General features: G+C 42.0%; 1 protein-coding gene across 2 annotated transcripts in view; it reads right to left on the bottom strand.

The window, feature by feature from the left end:
• The window catches only part of PKHD1L1 (PKHD1 like 1), a 278,999-nt gene that overhangs the window by 144,240 nt on the left and 120,415 nt on the right, over window positions 1-14,344 (bottom strand). For both annotated transcript variants that reach the window (XM_075352949.1, XM_075352950.1), the window contains exons 26-30: window positions 12,966-13,123; window positions 9,555-9,677; window positions 7,938-8,037; window positions 6,743-6,862; window positions 5,639-5,800 (exon numbers count right to left, since the gene is read on the bottom strand). In XM_075352949.1, the coding sequence (XP_075209064.1) occupies window positions 5,639-5,800; window positions 6,743-6,862; window positions 7,938-8,037; window positions 9,555-9,677; window positions 12,966-13,123 (663 nt within the window). The remainder of the gene's footprint in view (window positions 1-5,638; window positions 5,801-6,742; window positions 6,863-7,937; window positions 8,038-9,554; window positions 9,678-12,965; window positions 13,124-14,344) is intronic.

The following is a 14,344-nucleotide window of genomic DNA, read 5'->3' on the forward strand; positions in this document are numbered from 1 at the left end:
ACTTTTTAAGAAGATTATTAATAAAGGACTTAAGATATTTTTAAGGAAATTGTGCCGAGTCCATACCTTCCCCTTTTTTCTCCTGCATTTTAAACAGCACCCTACTTCTCTTCTGTGCTGCAGGTCCCTCTCTCTCTTATGTGCTCCTGACTAGCTCCACCTCTTTGTGTTATCATGAAGCTAATCTACGTTTAGAATTCACCTTACATTCCTGTGTACTCTCTACTCTTCTGTGTTTTTACATCATTGTTAACTGGTCATGTTTTCTAATGTGACCACGCACTGCGACTTCAGGATGCAGCAGACCCGTGATCGTCTGTGGATTACGTCGTACCTGCAGGGGTGTTTTGGGGGTTAAAAAATTGGAGAAAGAGGGTGGGATTTTTGTTTGTCTTTTTTAAAAAAAGGATTTTTCTCTGTATTTTATTTTTGTTTCTTTCTACTTCCACGATTAGTAATGTGGGTACTCATAGACCCCTACCCATTACTAATCCAGGACTTTGTGGCAGTTGTGATTTTTTTGACATATCACAACTGTCATTAACCCCATATATTACCTTGATTGCTACCGCTCCAGGGCAATTGTGATTAGCCATGTAAAGCCCAAGGTGTGTCGCATTTAGTAGATGCGCCAAATATGGAGCAGCTGCAGGTTGCTATCTTTAGACTGGGGAGGGCCCAATAACCATGGTCCTTCCCAGCCTGAGAATACCAGCCCCCAGATGTCTGATTCTTCTTGGCTAGGTATCAAAATTGGGGGGGATCGCATGCCGTTTTTTTAAATTATTTATTTAAATATTTTAAAAAACACACATGGGATCCCTCGTATTTTGATACACAGCCAAGATAACACACACAACTGGGAGCAGCAGCCTCCAGCTGTCTGATTTATCTGTACTGGGTATCAAAATACGAGGGATCGCACATTATTTTTTCTAATTATTTATTTATTTTTACACTCCACTTCAGGAACCCAGACACCTAGTGTGAGGGCAACCAATCACAGACGCAGCCAGTCTGACTGCAACAAATCACAGACGCTGTCATAGAAAGTGAGTGGGGGAAGCAGTGAATATTCATGAGATTTAATGAGTGAATACAAAAGCAGTGTGACAAGCATGCAGAAACTCGATAAGTATAATTGTCCTGCTTTAATCCCTTATCTTGCTTCCATTTGCAGCCCTTAGGCCTTACTAACACCATTTTATAACACTTACATTTAGGCTCGTTACACTGTGTGCAGAATTATTTGGCAAATGAGTATTTTGATCACATGATAATTTTTATACATGTTGTCCTACTCCAAGCTGTATAGGCTTGAGAGCCAACTACCAATTAAGTAAATCAGGTGATGTGCATCTCTGTAATGAGGAGGGGTGTGGTGTAATGATATCAACACCCTACAGTCATATGAAAACGTTTGGGCACCCCTATTAATGTTAACATTTTTTCTTTATAACAAATTGGGTTTTTGCAACAGCTATTTCAGTTTCATATATCTAATAACTGATGGACTGAGTAATATTTCTGGATTGAAATGAGGTTTATTGTACTAACAGAAAATGTGCAATCCACATTTAAACAAAATTTGACCGGTGCAAAAGTATGGGCACCCTTATCAATTTCTTGTTTTGAACACTCCTAACTACTTTTTACTGACTTACTAAAGCACTAAATTGGTTTTGTAACCTCATTGAGCTTTGAACTTCATGGGCAGGTGTATCCAATCATGAGAAAAGGTATTTAAGGTGGCCACTTGCAAGTTGTTCTCCTATTTGAATCTCCTATGAAGAGTGGCATCATGGGCTCCTCAAAACAACTCTCAAATGATCTGAAAACAAAGATTATTCAACATAGTTGTTCAGGGGAAGGATACAAAAAGTTGTCTCAGAGATTTAAACTGTCAGTTTCCACTGTGAGGAACATAGTAAGGAAATGGAAGAACACAGGTACAGTTCTTGTTAAGCCCAGAAGTGGCAGCCCAAGAAAAATATCAGAAAGGCAGAGAAGAAGAATGGTGAGAACAGTCAAGGACAATCCACAGACCACCTCCAAAGACCTGCAGCTTCATCTTGCTGCAAATGGTGTCAATGTGCATCAGTCAACAATACAGCGCACGTTGCACAAGGAGAAGCTGTATGGGAGAGTGATGCAAAAGAAGCCGTTTTGCAAGCACGCCACAAACAGAGTCGCCTGAGGTATGCAAAAGAAAATTTGGACAAGCCAATTACATTTTAGAAGAAGGTCCTGTGGACTGATGAAACAAAGATTGAGTTGTTTGGTCATACAAAAGGCGTTATGCATGGAGGCAAAAAAACACGGCATTCCAAGAAAAGCATTTGCTACCCACAGTAAAATTTGGTGGAGGTTCCATCATGTTTTGGGGCTGTGTGGCCAATGCCGGCACCGGGAATCTTGTTAAGGTTGAGGGTCACATGGATTCAACTCAGTATCAGCAGATTCTTGACAATAATGTGCAAGAATCAGTGACGAAGTTGAAGTTACGCAGGGGATGGATATTTCAGCAAGACAATGATCCAAAACACTGCTCCAAATCTACTCAGGCATTCATGCAGAGGAACAATTACAATGTTCTGGAATGGCCATCCCAGTCCCCAGACCTGAATATCATTAAAAATCTGTAGGATGATTTTCATGAAGCGTGCTGTCCATGCTCGGCGACCATCAAACTTAACTGAACTGGAATTGTTTTGTAAACAGGAATGGTCAAATATACCTTCATCCAGGATCCAGGAACTCATTAAAAGCTACAGAAAGTGACTAGAGACTGTGATTTTTGCAAAAGGAGGATCTACAAAATATTAATGTCACTTTTATGTTGAGGTGCCTATACTTTTGCACTGGTCAAATTTTGTTTAAATGCAGATCGCACATTTTCTGTTAGTACAATAAACCTCATTTCAATCCAGAAATATTACTCAGTCCATCAGTTATTAGATATATGAAACTGAAATAGCTGTTGCAAAAACCCAAATTGTTATAAAGAAAAAAGGTTAACATTAATAGGGGTGCCCAAACTTTTTCATATGACTGTATATAAGGTGTGCTTAATTATTAGGCAACTTCCTTTCCTTTGGCAAAATGGGTCAGAAGAGAGATTTGACGGGCTCTGAAAAGTCCAAAATTTTGAGATGTCTTGCAGAGGGATGTAGCAGTCTTGAAATTGCCAAACCTTTGAAGCATCATCACTCAATACTCAAGTGTTTCATGGCAAATAGCCAACAGGGTCACAAGAAGCGTGTTGGACAAAAAAGGCACAAAATAACTGCCCATGAATTGAGGAAAATCAAGCGTGAAGCTGCCAAGATGCCATTTGCCACCAGTTTGGCCGTATTTCAGAGCTGCAAAGTTAATGGACCATCAAAAAGCACAAGGTGTTCCATACTCAGGGACATGGCCAAGGTAAGGAAGGTTGTAAAACTACCACCTTTGAACAAGAAATATAATAAAAAACTTCAAGACTGGGCCAAGAAATATCTTAAGACTGATTTTTCAAAGGTTTTATGGACTGATGAAATGAGAGTGACTCTTGATGGGCCAGAGGCTGGATCAGTACAGGGCAGAGAGCTCCACTTCGACTCAGACGCCAGCAAGATGGAGGGGGGGTACTGGTATGGGCTAGTATCATCAAAGATGAACTTGTGGGACCTTTTCGGGTTGAGGATGGAGTGAAGCTCAACTCCCAGACCTACTGCCAGTTTCTGGAAGACAACTTCTTCAAGCTGTGGTACAGGAAGAAGTCGGTATCGTTCAAGAAAAACATGATTTTCATGCAGGACAATGCTCCATCACATGCATCCAACTACTTCACAGCATGGCTGGTCAGTAAAGGTCTAAAAGATGAAAAAATAATGACATGGCCCCCTTGTTCACCTGATCTGAACCCCATAGAGAACCTGTGGTACCTCATAAAATGTAAGATCTACAGGTAGGGAAAACAGTACACCTCTCGGAACAGTGTCTGGGAGGCTGTGGTGGCTGCTGCACGCAATGTTGATCATAAACAGATCAAACAACTAACAGAATCTATGGATGGTAGGCTGTTGAGTGTCATCATAAAGAAAGGTGGCTATATTGGTCACTAATTTTTTGGGGTTTTGTTTTTGCATGTCAGAAATGTTTATTTCTAAATTTTGTGCAGTTATATTGGTTTACCTTGAAATAAACAAGTGAGGTGGGAATATATTTTGTTTTGATTAAGTTGCCTAATAATTCTGCACAGTAATAGTTACCTGCAGAAACAGATATCCTCCTGAGATAGCCAAATCTAAAAAAAAAAACCACTCCAACTTCCAAAAATATTAAGCTTTGATATTTATGAGTCTTTTGGGTTGATTGAGAATATAGTTGTTGATCATTACTAAAAAAAAATATTCTAAAATACAACTTGATTAATAATTCTGCACACAGTGTAGACTTATGTTTGGTTTGGCGTTTGGGGTCAAGTCCAGTCCTGAACCGGACTTTTTTTTTTTAAGTCCAGCTGGACCCGCCAATCCTGAACATCTGCTGGTTCACCCATCTCTAGCCAGGATACTTTATAGAAGGCTTTGTCTGTGTTTAAGCTCATTGACATGGTAATTGGTTGTATTTCGATTCCTGTCCTGGGCTAGGACCACTGTTGCCATAACTGTTCTAATATTTTTAATACAACATTGGCAAACCCTGTATGAGAGTCATTCAGCAGTGTAGGAAGCAAGTTTTGGAATTTATTTCCCAGTATTTTGCCTAGTAGTTTATAGTCATCATTAAGGAGTCAAATTGGGTGAAATGATTCTGTACTTAAAAGGTCTCTCTGTGCTTTCTGGAGGAGAATCATATGAGATTCAGTCAGTATATTGGGCACTTTGGAAGATAGAATTGTAAAATCTGGTTGGAATAGGTATCATTTCAATATCGAGAATTTTCTAAAATTCCGCCAGGAAACTAAGATTTCAAATTTTTAAAAAAATGCAGATCATGATGATATGTAAAACAATAAAAATGAAACTTTTACTTAAGAAACTAAATAAATGGTCTATTTGTTTTTCTAATAACAGTACACTTTTTTTTCTCAAATCTTCTGTCATGTGTTTCATAAAGGGTTTTTCCTTTTTAATTGATCTTATAACAAGGTCTGCAAACCATGTCATATGAAGAATGGCTAAAAGAACTAGGGATGTTTAGTATGAAAAAGAAAAGGCTGAGAGGAGACTTAATGACGGTCTACAAATATCTGAAACAAAGTCACAGTGCAGAGGGAAACACCCTATTCTCATTTGCACAAGGAAGTACAAGAAGCAATGGAATGAAACTTAAAGGTAGGATATTCAGATTAGACATTAGGAAAAACTTTCTGACAGTGAGGGCAGTCCGAGAGTGGAACAGGCGACCACGGGAGGTGGTGAGCCCTCCATCAATGGAAATCTTCAAGCGGAAACTGGATAAACATATAGCTGGGATAATTTAGGAAAGCCTGCACTCGCAGGGCTTTGGACCCGATGGCCCTTGAGGTCCCTTCCAACTCTACCATTCTATGATTCTAAGTATTAGGATGCTATGATGCTATGCATATAAAAAGCACAACAGCATATAAAAGGACTTGCTAAACTAGTGGATAAATGAACAGTTTAGATACCTGCAGAGCTTCCTGAAGATGGAGTGATTGAAGAGACAGTGATCGGATAAGTAAAAGTCAGATTTCCTCCTTGCGATGCTGCAAATCCAAGTTCTGCAATGTACACCGAGATCGGATATGTCCCGCCACTTGTTTTCTGGACCTGACATTCTATCATAGTGTCTACAAGTAAAGCACAAGCAGAATAAAAAGCAAAATAAGTTACACTGAATAAGTTATATATACCGTATATATACTGTATATACAGTATATATAAAATCAGAATTAACACGTTTTGACCACTTGATTACTATGGGTTTACGTTCTCAAAATCAGTGGCCACAATCAGTGGCTACTAAAGAGGAAATGGAGTATTGCATGCTGTCCATTTCAATAAATGAGTGACCAGGTAATACACTGCCGAGCCAATTCCACTAGAGCCGTAGCTGTCCTTACTTAGGGACTCTCTACTTTGCCTACAAGAGCTGGTTCCTGGGTGAAGGTCCCTCTCTACAATGCACATATTTCCTAAGCTCAGCCTTTTCTGTAATTCTTGTGAAAGTGAATTTAGAGACCTGTGGATATGTTCAACCACTTCTCCATTAGTACTCCACCGGAATGGCAGCTGGTGTACCCAATTGTACTACTTCTTTTTAGCAACATGCATTTGTGGGTTATATGACATAACTATAGGATTTTTTACCTTTTTTATATCTAGATCTCAGGATCCTGTAGGCACAGGTTGTCCAGTACCTATGATTCCCCCCCATCAGATAGAAAGAGTTCCACCATGGGTGTCCTCCTCTCATTCATACAGCAAAGTGATCACCTCATATATAGAAACTAGAAGGCATCCAAGTCAACCACAGTTAAAAGAGGGGGGTCTTGAGTCGGGGTCCTTATCTATGTGTTTGTAAGTCCTTTAGAAGTGAATGGAGAGGCCTTTGGATGTGCTAGGACACCTCTTCATCCTTACTCAATCTGGGTATGGCAAACGGCAGTAGCTCTACCATGTGAAACTAGGGTCAGTGGACTCTCATTTTGAAGATGTGTTTAGGTCCCACAGATGGGATGATAAAAAGTTGATGTTATATCCTGTATAACATAAGAATACTCTTAACTTACCAGTGAGGTCAAGAATAGCGCAAGTGTTATTTCCGACGGTCACATAGGTTGTGTCATTGGCAGTACTGTTAGAAAAGCCCGTCCCATTTATTATCAAGAGCTCATCTTCTCCACTAACAACTAAAAAACAAAAAAAAGAGTTATCACCATACTGTCTGTTGTAGTCATAATGAACTTCTCTTGAAAGATAAACTCTGCCCTTGAAGAAGAGGTTACAACAGTCCATCGTTGGGCTGTTTCTACATCAAACATCAAGTATCTGTGCAAATATTCTGCTTTTTGTTGCACTTATTTTCGAGTTTCCTACTGTTTCTTGTCATTCACCACAAATACATTGTGGGAGCTCAGGTGAAAATTACACAATTGTTGCCATACACATTAAATTATAATTATCCGAACCTGTTCATTTTGGTTGGATCAGATGAAGTAATGTGTATAGGCAAAGCCTGACAGACAACCTTTAAAGCGTTACACTGTCACAATGTGACTGCAGGACAGCAAGGGACAGGGGGCTCCTATATTGTCCCTCACACTAGAGGACCCTAGGTATTCCTAACCTCTGGATTACCCCTGATGGTGGAGATGCCAGGGTCCCATGCCTTTCTATTCTTCTGTCCATAATTAAACTGTTTCACCACCCCAGGAAATAAGGGGCAGGAGTGTTATGGCAACACAGATAATGAAAGACAGGGAAAAACACAACTCAAGACACACTGCAAACTCACAGAAACAAACAATAAAAATCAAAGGAAAAAAGCAAGAGAAGTAAGGCAGCAACAAAAGGACAACAGGGGTTAATACCACAACCGCTCACAGCAATGACGTACTACAACCACCGGTAAGTCTGGATCAGAGCACTTCACCAGACCAGTATAGAGAAGCTATAACTGGCATTAAAGTCAGCCAGTATGTATAAGAGGGTAGTGAATGTGAATGGCTTCCTCACAGCATGTGATCAAAAGATATTAACAAGCAGCCCAGCAGGGATTAACTCTTGCTAGCCTGCCTACGACTTACAAGTCTGTGAGTCGATGCCCAAGTCTCCCTGCGCTGATCACAGACATCAGAGAAGTAAGCAGGCAGAGTGCCAGAATCTTTAGCCTCCACAGATCCTGATGCCTCCATGACAGTCGGCGATGTTTATAAAAACCTCCTTGTGACATACCCTCAATTTTTTTTTTACTTCTATATTTACCTGCTTGAACAGAATAGATGATTGGTGTATGTTCCTGATCCCAGGTGTAGTCACAGTCTCCAAAACATTTTGAAGGGATCCCATTTATGTAGACTTCAACCTAAAATGTATCAAGCATGAATTAATGGTCAAAAATGTACATCTCTCGCACCCCCCCCCAAAAAAAAGTAACTAAAATTACAAGATATTGAAAAGTCATATTATTATTGGCTACATATATTTATGGATTACTTTAGGTTTTACCTTAGTACAGTATTTACATCAACATACAGACTGTCCGATGCCTTAGATTCCACCGATGAGGGAGTGTCCTCCTCCTCTCATTCCTACAACACTGTGATCATCTATATACCCTTGAAGTGTCTTTCCCCCCAAAGCCTCACGTTGGAGAATATTACTTTTCTTATAGGGAAATTTATTTTGCCAATTTGCCTCTGTAGACTGTTCAATGTTATATTTGCCCAATTATGTTACCTTCCTCCAATCTGCTCTATAACTAGGCTAATTTGTGGTAGAGAAATCCAGATGGGCGACAAGAACAATATTACTGGCTGTATTGGTTGTTATCAAGCTTTGTGTTGCCACAAGCGTGGCAGGTGTGTTCAGACCAAAAGGAGTCAGACGCACAACTAAAAAAACACCAAAACAACACCACAAGCAAGCGGGGTACAAAGGGGACACAATAACAATGGTGGGCCCTAACTCTAGTGAGAGGGGTTCATGGGACACCTCCTATCCTCACCTGCAACTCTCCCTTCACTCCTAGCCAGGCCCTATACAATCTCCGCAACTGTCGCCGAGCAAGAACCTGAGACCCTGAGAAAAACCCTGTAACTGCCCTGACTAGTGCGTTGGCAGGTGGGAGATGCTAGCTCCACCACTACACTAATATAACACAAGGAAAGGTAAGACAAATAGTGGGAAAACAGTAACAAAAAAGGATCAAGACCGGTTTTTGGAACACACCTTCTAAGCTCCTTCCACCAAGAAGGCCAGTATACAAAAGGATTTGTATCTTCAGCAAGGATTGCTGGGGAACACCTCTATTTAACCTGAAGGGGCATGGCTACATAGCAGGTGCAGCTGCCACACTCACCTAGAAACTGCTGGAAAAGCTGCTAGCAGCAAAACTGAAATGAACTGTTTCAGTACTAAGAGAAACAAAACCACATTTAAATGAAAATAGCCAGATGGAGATGAGAGACTCCAGTCCTTAAGCTGTCATTAGTCTCAATAAACAGGGAGACGACCATGACAGCTTCCCCACAAAATGCCATGTGTTTTTGTGAAAAGTAATATACATAGGAAATGTAATTAAGAATATTTCCATTCAGTCAAAGCAAGTAGAGATGTTCTGGAGCAGAACTGAAATAAAAAGTGTAGTAGAGTTGTAGAACCTTTTATTGTTCAAGGATTAAAGCTTTTTCACCATATAGACATTTATGGTATCTGCACAACATATGGCTAAATGTTTAATGGTTTAGGAGCCAGACTCCTGTTCCACCAGGTTAGGTTCTCTACCAGTTTCGGGCATCTGTCTTAAAATATGTTGTACCTTTTGCTATTACAACATCTTCTTTATAAATATCGACATTCAACAACGTAAACTTTCTTTACCTGTGGCTGTTCGTTGGGTGTTCTCACAAAGTCTCCTAGTAGGTGCTGACGAAACAGGCCTCCATTAGTAATTTTTAGTGCATAAACTGTTGCTTGTACGCCGGTTACCTTGGAGGCATTTACCTGAATAAGACACATGGCTTAAAGTTAGATACAGAAAAGTAGTATTTTCTGAAATCAATGAGCATTTTTTATGTTTATTAGTAACACTAAATATAGAAAATGTCCTTCTCATCAATCCCACTCTAGTTGTAGGGCAACTGGCTGCTACAGGAGCTCTCCGCCACTGCTGGGCTCCATCAGGAGCACTGAGCTATAAGATGCTTATCCTTCTCACACTAATTTGTGGACACCAAAGAATTGCCTGTTGTAGATCAGCCTTTGTTTTTCATTGAACCTACATACGACCCTTGGTAATACACTGTGTGCAGAATTATTAGGCAAATGAGTATTTTGATCACATGATACTTGTTATACATGTTGTCCTACTCCAAGTTATATAGGCTTGAGAGCCAACCACCAATTAATGCTGATGTGCACCTCTGTAATGAGGAGGGGTGTGGTGTAATGACATCAACACCCTATATAAGGTGTGCTTAATTATTAGGCAACTTCCTTTCCTTTGGCAAAATGGGTCAGAAGAAAGATTTGACGGGCTCTGAAAAGTCCAAAATTGTGAGATGTCTTGCAGAGGGATGCAGCAGTCTTGAAATTGCCAAACTTTTGAAGTGTGATCACCGAACAATCAAGCGTTTCACGGCAAATAGCCAACAGGGTTGCAAGAAGCGTGTTGGGCAAAAAAGGCGCAAAATAACTGCCCATGAATTGAGGAAAATCAAGCGTAAAGCTGCCAAGATGCCATTTGCCACCAGTTTGGCCATATTTCAGAGCTGCAACGTTACTGGAGTATCAAAAAGCACAATCTGTGCCATACTCAGGGACATGGCCAAGGTAAGGAAGACTGAAAAACAACCACCTTTGAACAAGAAACATAAGATAAAACGTCAAGACTGGGCCAAGAAATATCTTAAGACTGATTTTTCAAAGGTTTTTATAGACTGATGAAATGAGAGTGACTCTTGATGGGCCAGATGGATGGGGCAGAGGCTGGATCAGTAAAGGGCAAAGAGCTCCACTCCGACTCAGACACCAGCAAGGTGGAGGTGGGGTACTGGTATGGGCTGGTATCATCAAAGATGAACTTGTGGGACCTTTTTGGGTTGAGGATGGAGTGAAGCTCAACTCCCAGACCTACTGCCAGTTTCTGGAAGACAACTTCTTCAAGCTGTGGTACAGGAAGAAGTCGGTATCGTTCAAGAAAAACATGATTTTCATGCAGGACAATGCTCCATCACATGCATCCAACTACTCCACAGTGTGGCTGGCCAGTAAAGCTCTAAAAGAGGAAAAAATAATGACATGCCCTCCTTGTTCACCTGATCTGAACCCCATAGAGAACCTGTGGTCCCTCATAAAATGTGAGATCTACACGGAAGGAAAACAGTACACCTCTCGGAACAGTGTCTGGGAGGCTGTGGTGCCTGCTGCACGCAATGTTGATCGTAAACAGATCAAGGAACTGACAGAATCTATGGATGATAGGCTGTTGAGTGTCATCATAAAGAAAGGTGACTATATTGGTCACTAATTTGTTTGGGTTTTATTTTTGCATGTCAGAAATGTTTATTTCTAAATTTTGTGCAGTTATATTGGTTTTCCTGGTGAAAATAAATAAGTGAGATGGGAATATATTTGTTTTTTATTAAGTTGCCTAATAATTCTGCACAGTAATAGTTCCCTGCACAAACAGGTATCCACCTAAGATTGCCAAATCTAAAAAAAAACACCACCCCAACTTCCAAAAATATTAAGCTTTGATTTTATGAGTCTTTTGGGTTGATTGAGAACATAATTGTTGATCAATAATAAAAAAATCCTCTAAAATACAACTTGCCTAATAATTCTGCACATGGTGTATATAATTGCACACTATAATCCAAAAATTTGGACTGTGACACAATTTGACCCTTAGACGAAGCTGAAGCGAAACGCACATCGAGGTGCTGGGCAGTGTGGTCTGGTATTGTCTTGTACTATTCCTATGGCCAGTGCTGGTGGGTATATCCCATGATTCATTGTGGCACAGTGTAGGGTTAAATAGAGGCTTTCCCTGTGTTGCCTTTACTGCTATTTGCACTTGCTCTTTATGTATGAGTATATACTCATGAATGTATATGTACTGTCAACTGTCTAATTTTGTGAGGAGAGTATTCATAAATGTACTATTAGGCTACTTTCACATTGCCTTTTTACTTATGTTCAGTGGTCCAATCGGGGCATCCATCTGAACTGCCCGTCCCCCACCCCACAAAACGCGTTTTGGATGCATGCGCCTACAGGGCCATTGACTATAATGGAGCAGACTCCGTTAGCGTGTGCTCTGTCATGCACCATTTTTGCACATATACGTTGTCTGCAGGTGGACACCCGAATGTAGTCGCAAATTTCCCGGTGCGCACAGGGCTTTAAAGTTAATTCTAAATTTATTGCTAAGCCACAAAAAGGGGCTTTTTAAAATGCAGGGAAAGAGTAGTATATGTTCATGGCGGTGATTTAGGGGGTCTAAAGTAGATGATAGGAAAATGTAGTAGACATGGTTATATTGTAGATAGGCAGCTCGGTTGGGTGCTGAGTTCTAGTGAGGGCACAACTAATCTTCTCTGCCTTGGCCTTGGTTAGGGTAGCAAACTGAATACTCTTCCTTGAAGACAGTCTAGCTGTGACTGTGTAGTAGATATACATATAATGGCTAGTCTAGTCAGACTAATCTGAAGTGCCACATACAACCTCATCCTGTTAATCGCTAAACCCTTCATTATTGATGAAGTAGATCTAATTGTACGTTCACAAGAACGTATGAATCGGAAGAGTGCAATGCGAGAAAATATCACGTTGCACTCGGACCAATGTTAATCAATGAGGGACAGCAGATAGTCAGCTTTTTTCTCATCCAGATACTGGATGAAAGAAAAGTCGCAGCATGCTGTGATTGTCTGCGAGAGCAGTGTCACCTACACCCATACAAGTCTATGGGTGCGAGTGAAACATCGGACTGCACTCAGATGACATCCAAGTGCAGTTGGATAATCGCATCAGCTGACAATGGAGAAGATGGGGAGATTAATCCCTTCCTCTCCTCCACAGCTCCTACCCTCTCCTCCACACCTGCAGAATCGGGTCACAGTTGCATGACACTTGGCTCACACTGGCAGCACAGCGGGAGGTGAAGGTCATTAGCATATCGCATCCGGTGCATTCACATTGGATGCCATACCATCATGTGAATCCAGCCTAACAGTCATGATCTTTTAGGATGAGCTCTGCAAATGGATAGATAATATGCTTGTATACCTGTAAGAGCGGCTGGTATCCCGTGGCTGTTAAGAACTTTATGTACATACTGTATCCTCTGCAGTTCCCGTATCTTGAAATAATGGACACTTGCCCCATCTCCGGGATGGTCTGTAAAGCATATTTCAGATCTGTGTCTGAGATATTTACACTGAGATCTGTAGGATGACCAAGGAAGAAGATTATAGACTGAGAGTATACATACAATATGGAAACATTGGTTTATCGGTTATCGGTGCGGCAATAGAGGGTTGACCCCCCCCGTAGAAGGGGGAGCCACTTGAGGTTTCCATCCACCACTAATATTATTGTTACAGCATCATTATGTAGACATTGTATAAAGTGTTGGTGTTGTTTGAGTATTGTATGATGATATCCAGTTAGGTATTGGTATGAGTGTGCCGCCCCATGCTCGATGGCAGCCGAGCCGCTCGGGTCCGGACCTTCAGTGGGTGGATCGAGGGTCTCCGGACCCGGGGGTCCTGCGGTCACTCCGATCAAAAAGGGGTTGGCGTTTTGGGGACGTAGGTGTACGGCCGGAGCCGTGTTTAAGTTCGTGACGCCACCCATGTGGTGAAGGTGGACACCACCACTGCAGTTACGGGGAACCCGGGAGAGATGCTGCGCAGCAAGTTGTGAACACCTCCGTGGGTAGGGAGGGTAGCCACGGGACCAATTGGGGGAGTTGGGCGGAGCAGGGATATGGACGGCCGGAGGGCACTGATGTACTCACTATTAGTAAACACACGAGTCTCTGGTAAACCAAAGTGATGGTGGTAAGTGCCCACAGCCGGCTGCAGTCTGGTCCCCCACCCGGTTGGTGGTCTCTGTCTTTCTCCTGCACCTTTTGTGTGATGGTGGACTACCTGCGCTTGCAACTTCAGGAGTCCGCTCCCCGGCTTGTGTTTGCCGGAGGAGCCCTTTGACCACAGACACTGGCCCGTGGGATCTCTTTGCCGTGGAGGTGGCTTTCTATCCCCCTCGTTGGGCTGTCTTCAGTCGGGACTTTGGGTGGGACAGGACCTATACTCCTGGCTGCAATCAGTTAATTAGCTAGCCCCCAGTAACTTCTGGACCTAGCTTCAGGGTCTGAGTACCCCCCTTTTGTGCTCCGGTCTCCGAGTCGGTTCCCCGGGTCGGTACCGGTGGGCCACTACCCTGTCCCGGTCCACCACAGTTCCACTGAGCCGTCTTCCTGGCTCCTGCAGACAGAGGCCTCCATCTGCCTCCTAGCCAAAGGTGCCCGGGCTCCTACCCTGGCACCTGTCAGTTAGTTACAGACCTGACACACAGGCCTGCCTCCACTTTACTTCACCTCTACTAACAGACTGACTACTTTTCCCGCCCCAGGCCCTCTAAACTCCTCGATGGGCGTGTCC

The sequence above is a fragment of the Anomaloglossus baeobatrachus genome, chromosome 6 (genome assembly GCF_048569485.1).
Source record: "Anomaloglossus baeobatrachus isolate aAnoBae1 chromosome 6, aAnoBae1.hap1, whole genome shotgun sequence".
NCBI classification, from domain to species: domain Eukaryota; kingdom Metazoa; phylum Chordata; class Amphibia; order Anura; family Aromobatidae; genus Anomaloglossus; species Anomaloglossus baeobatrachus.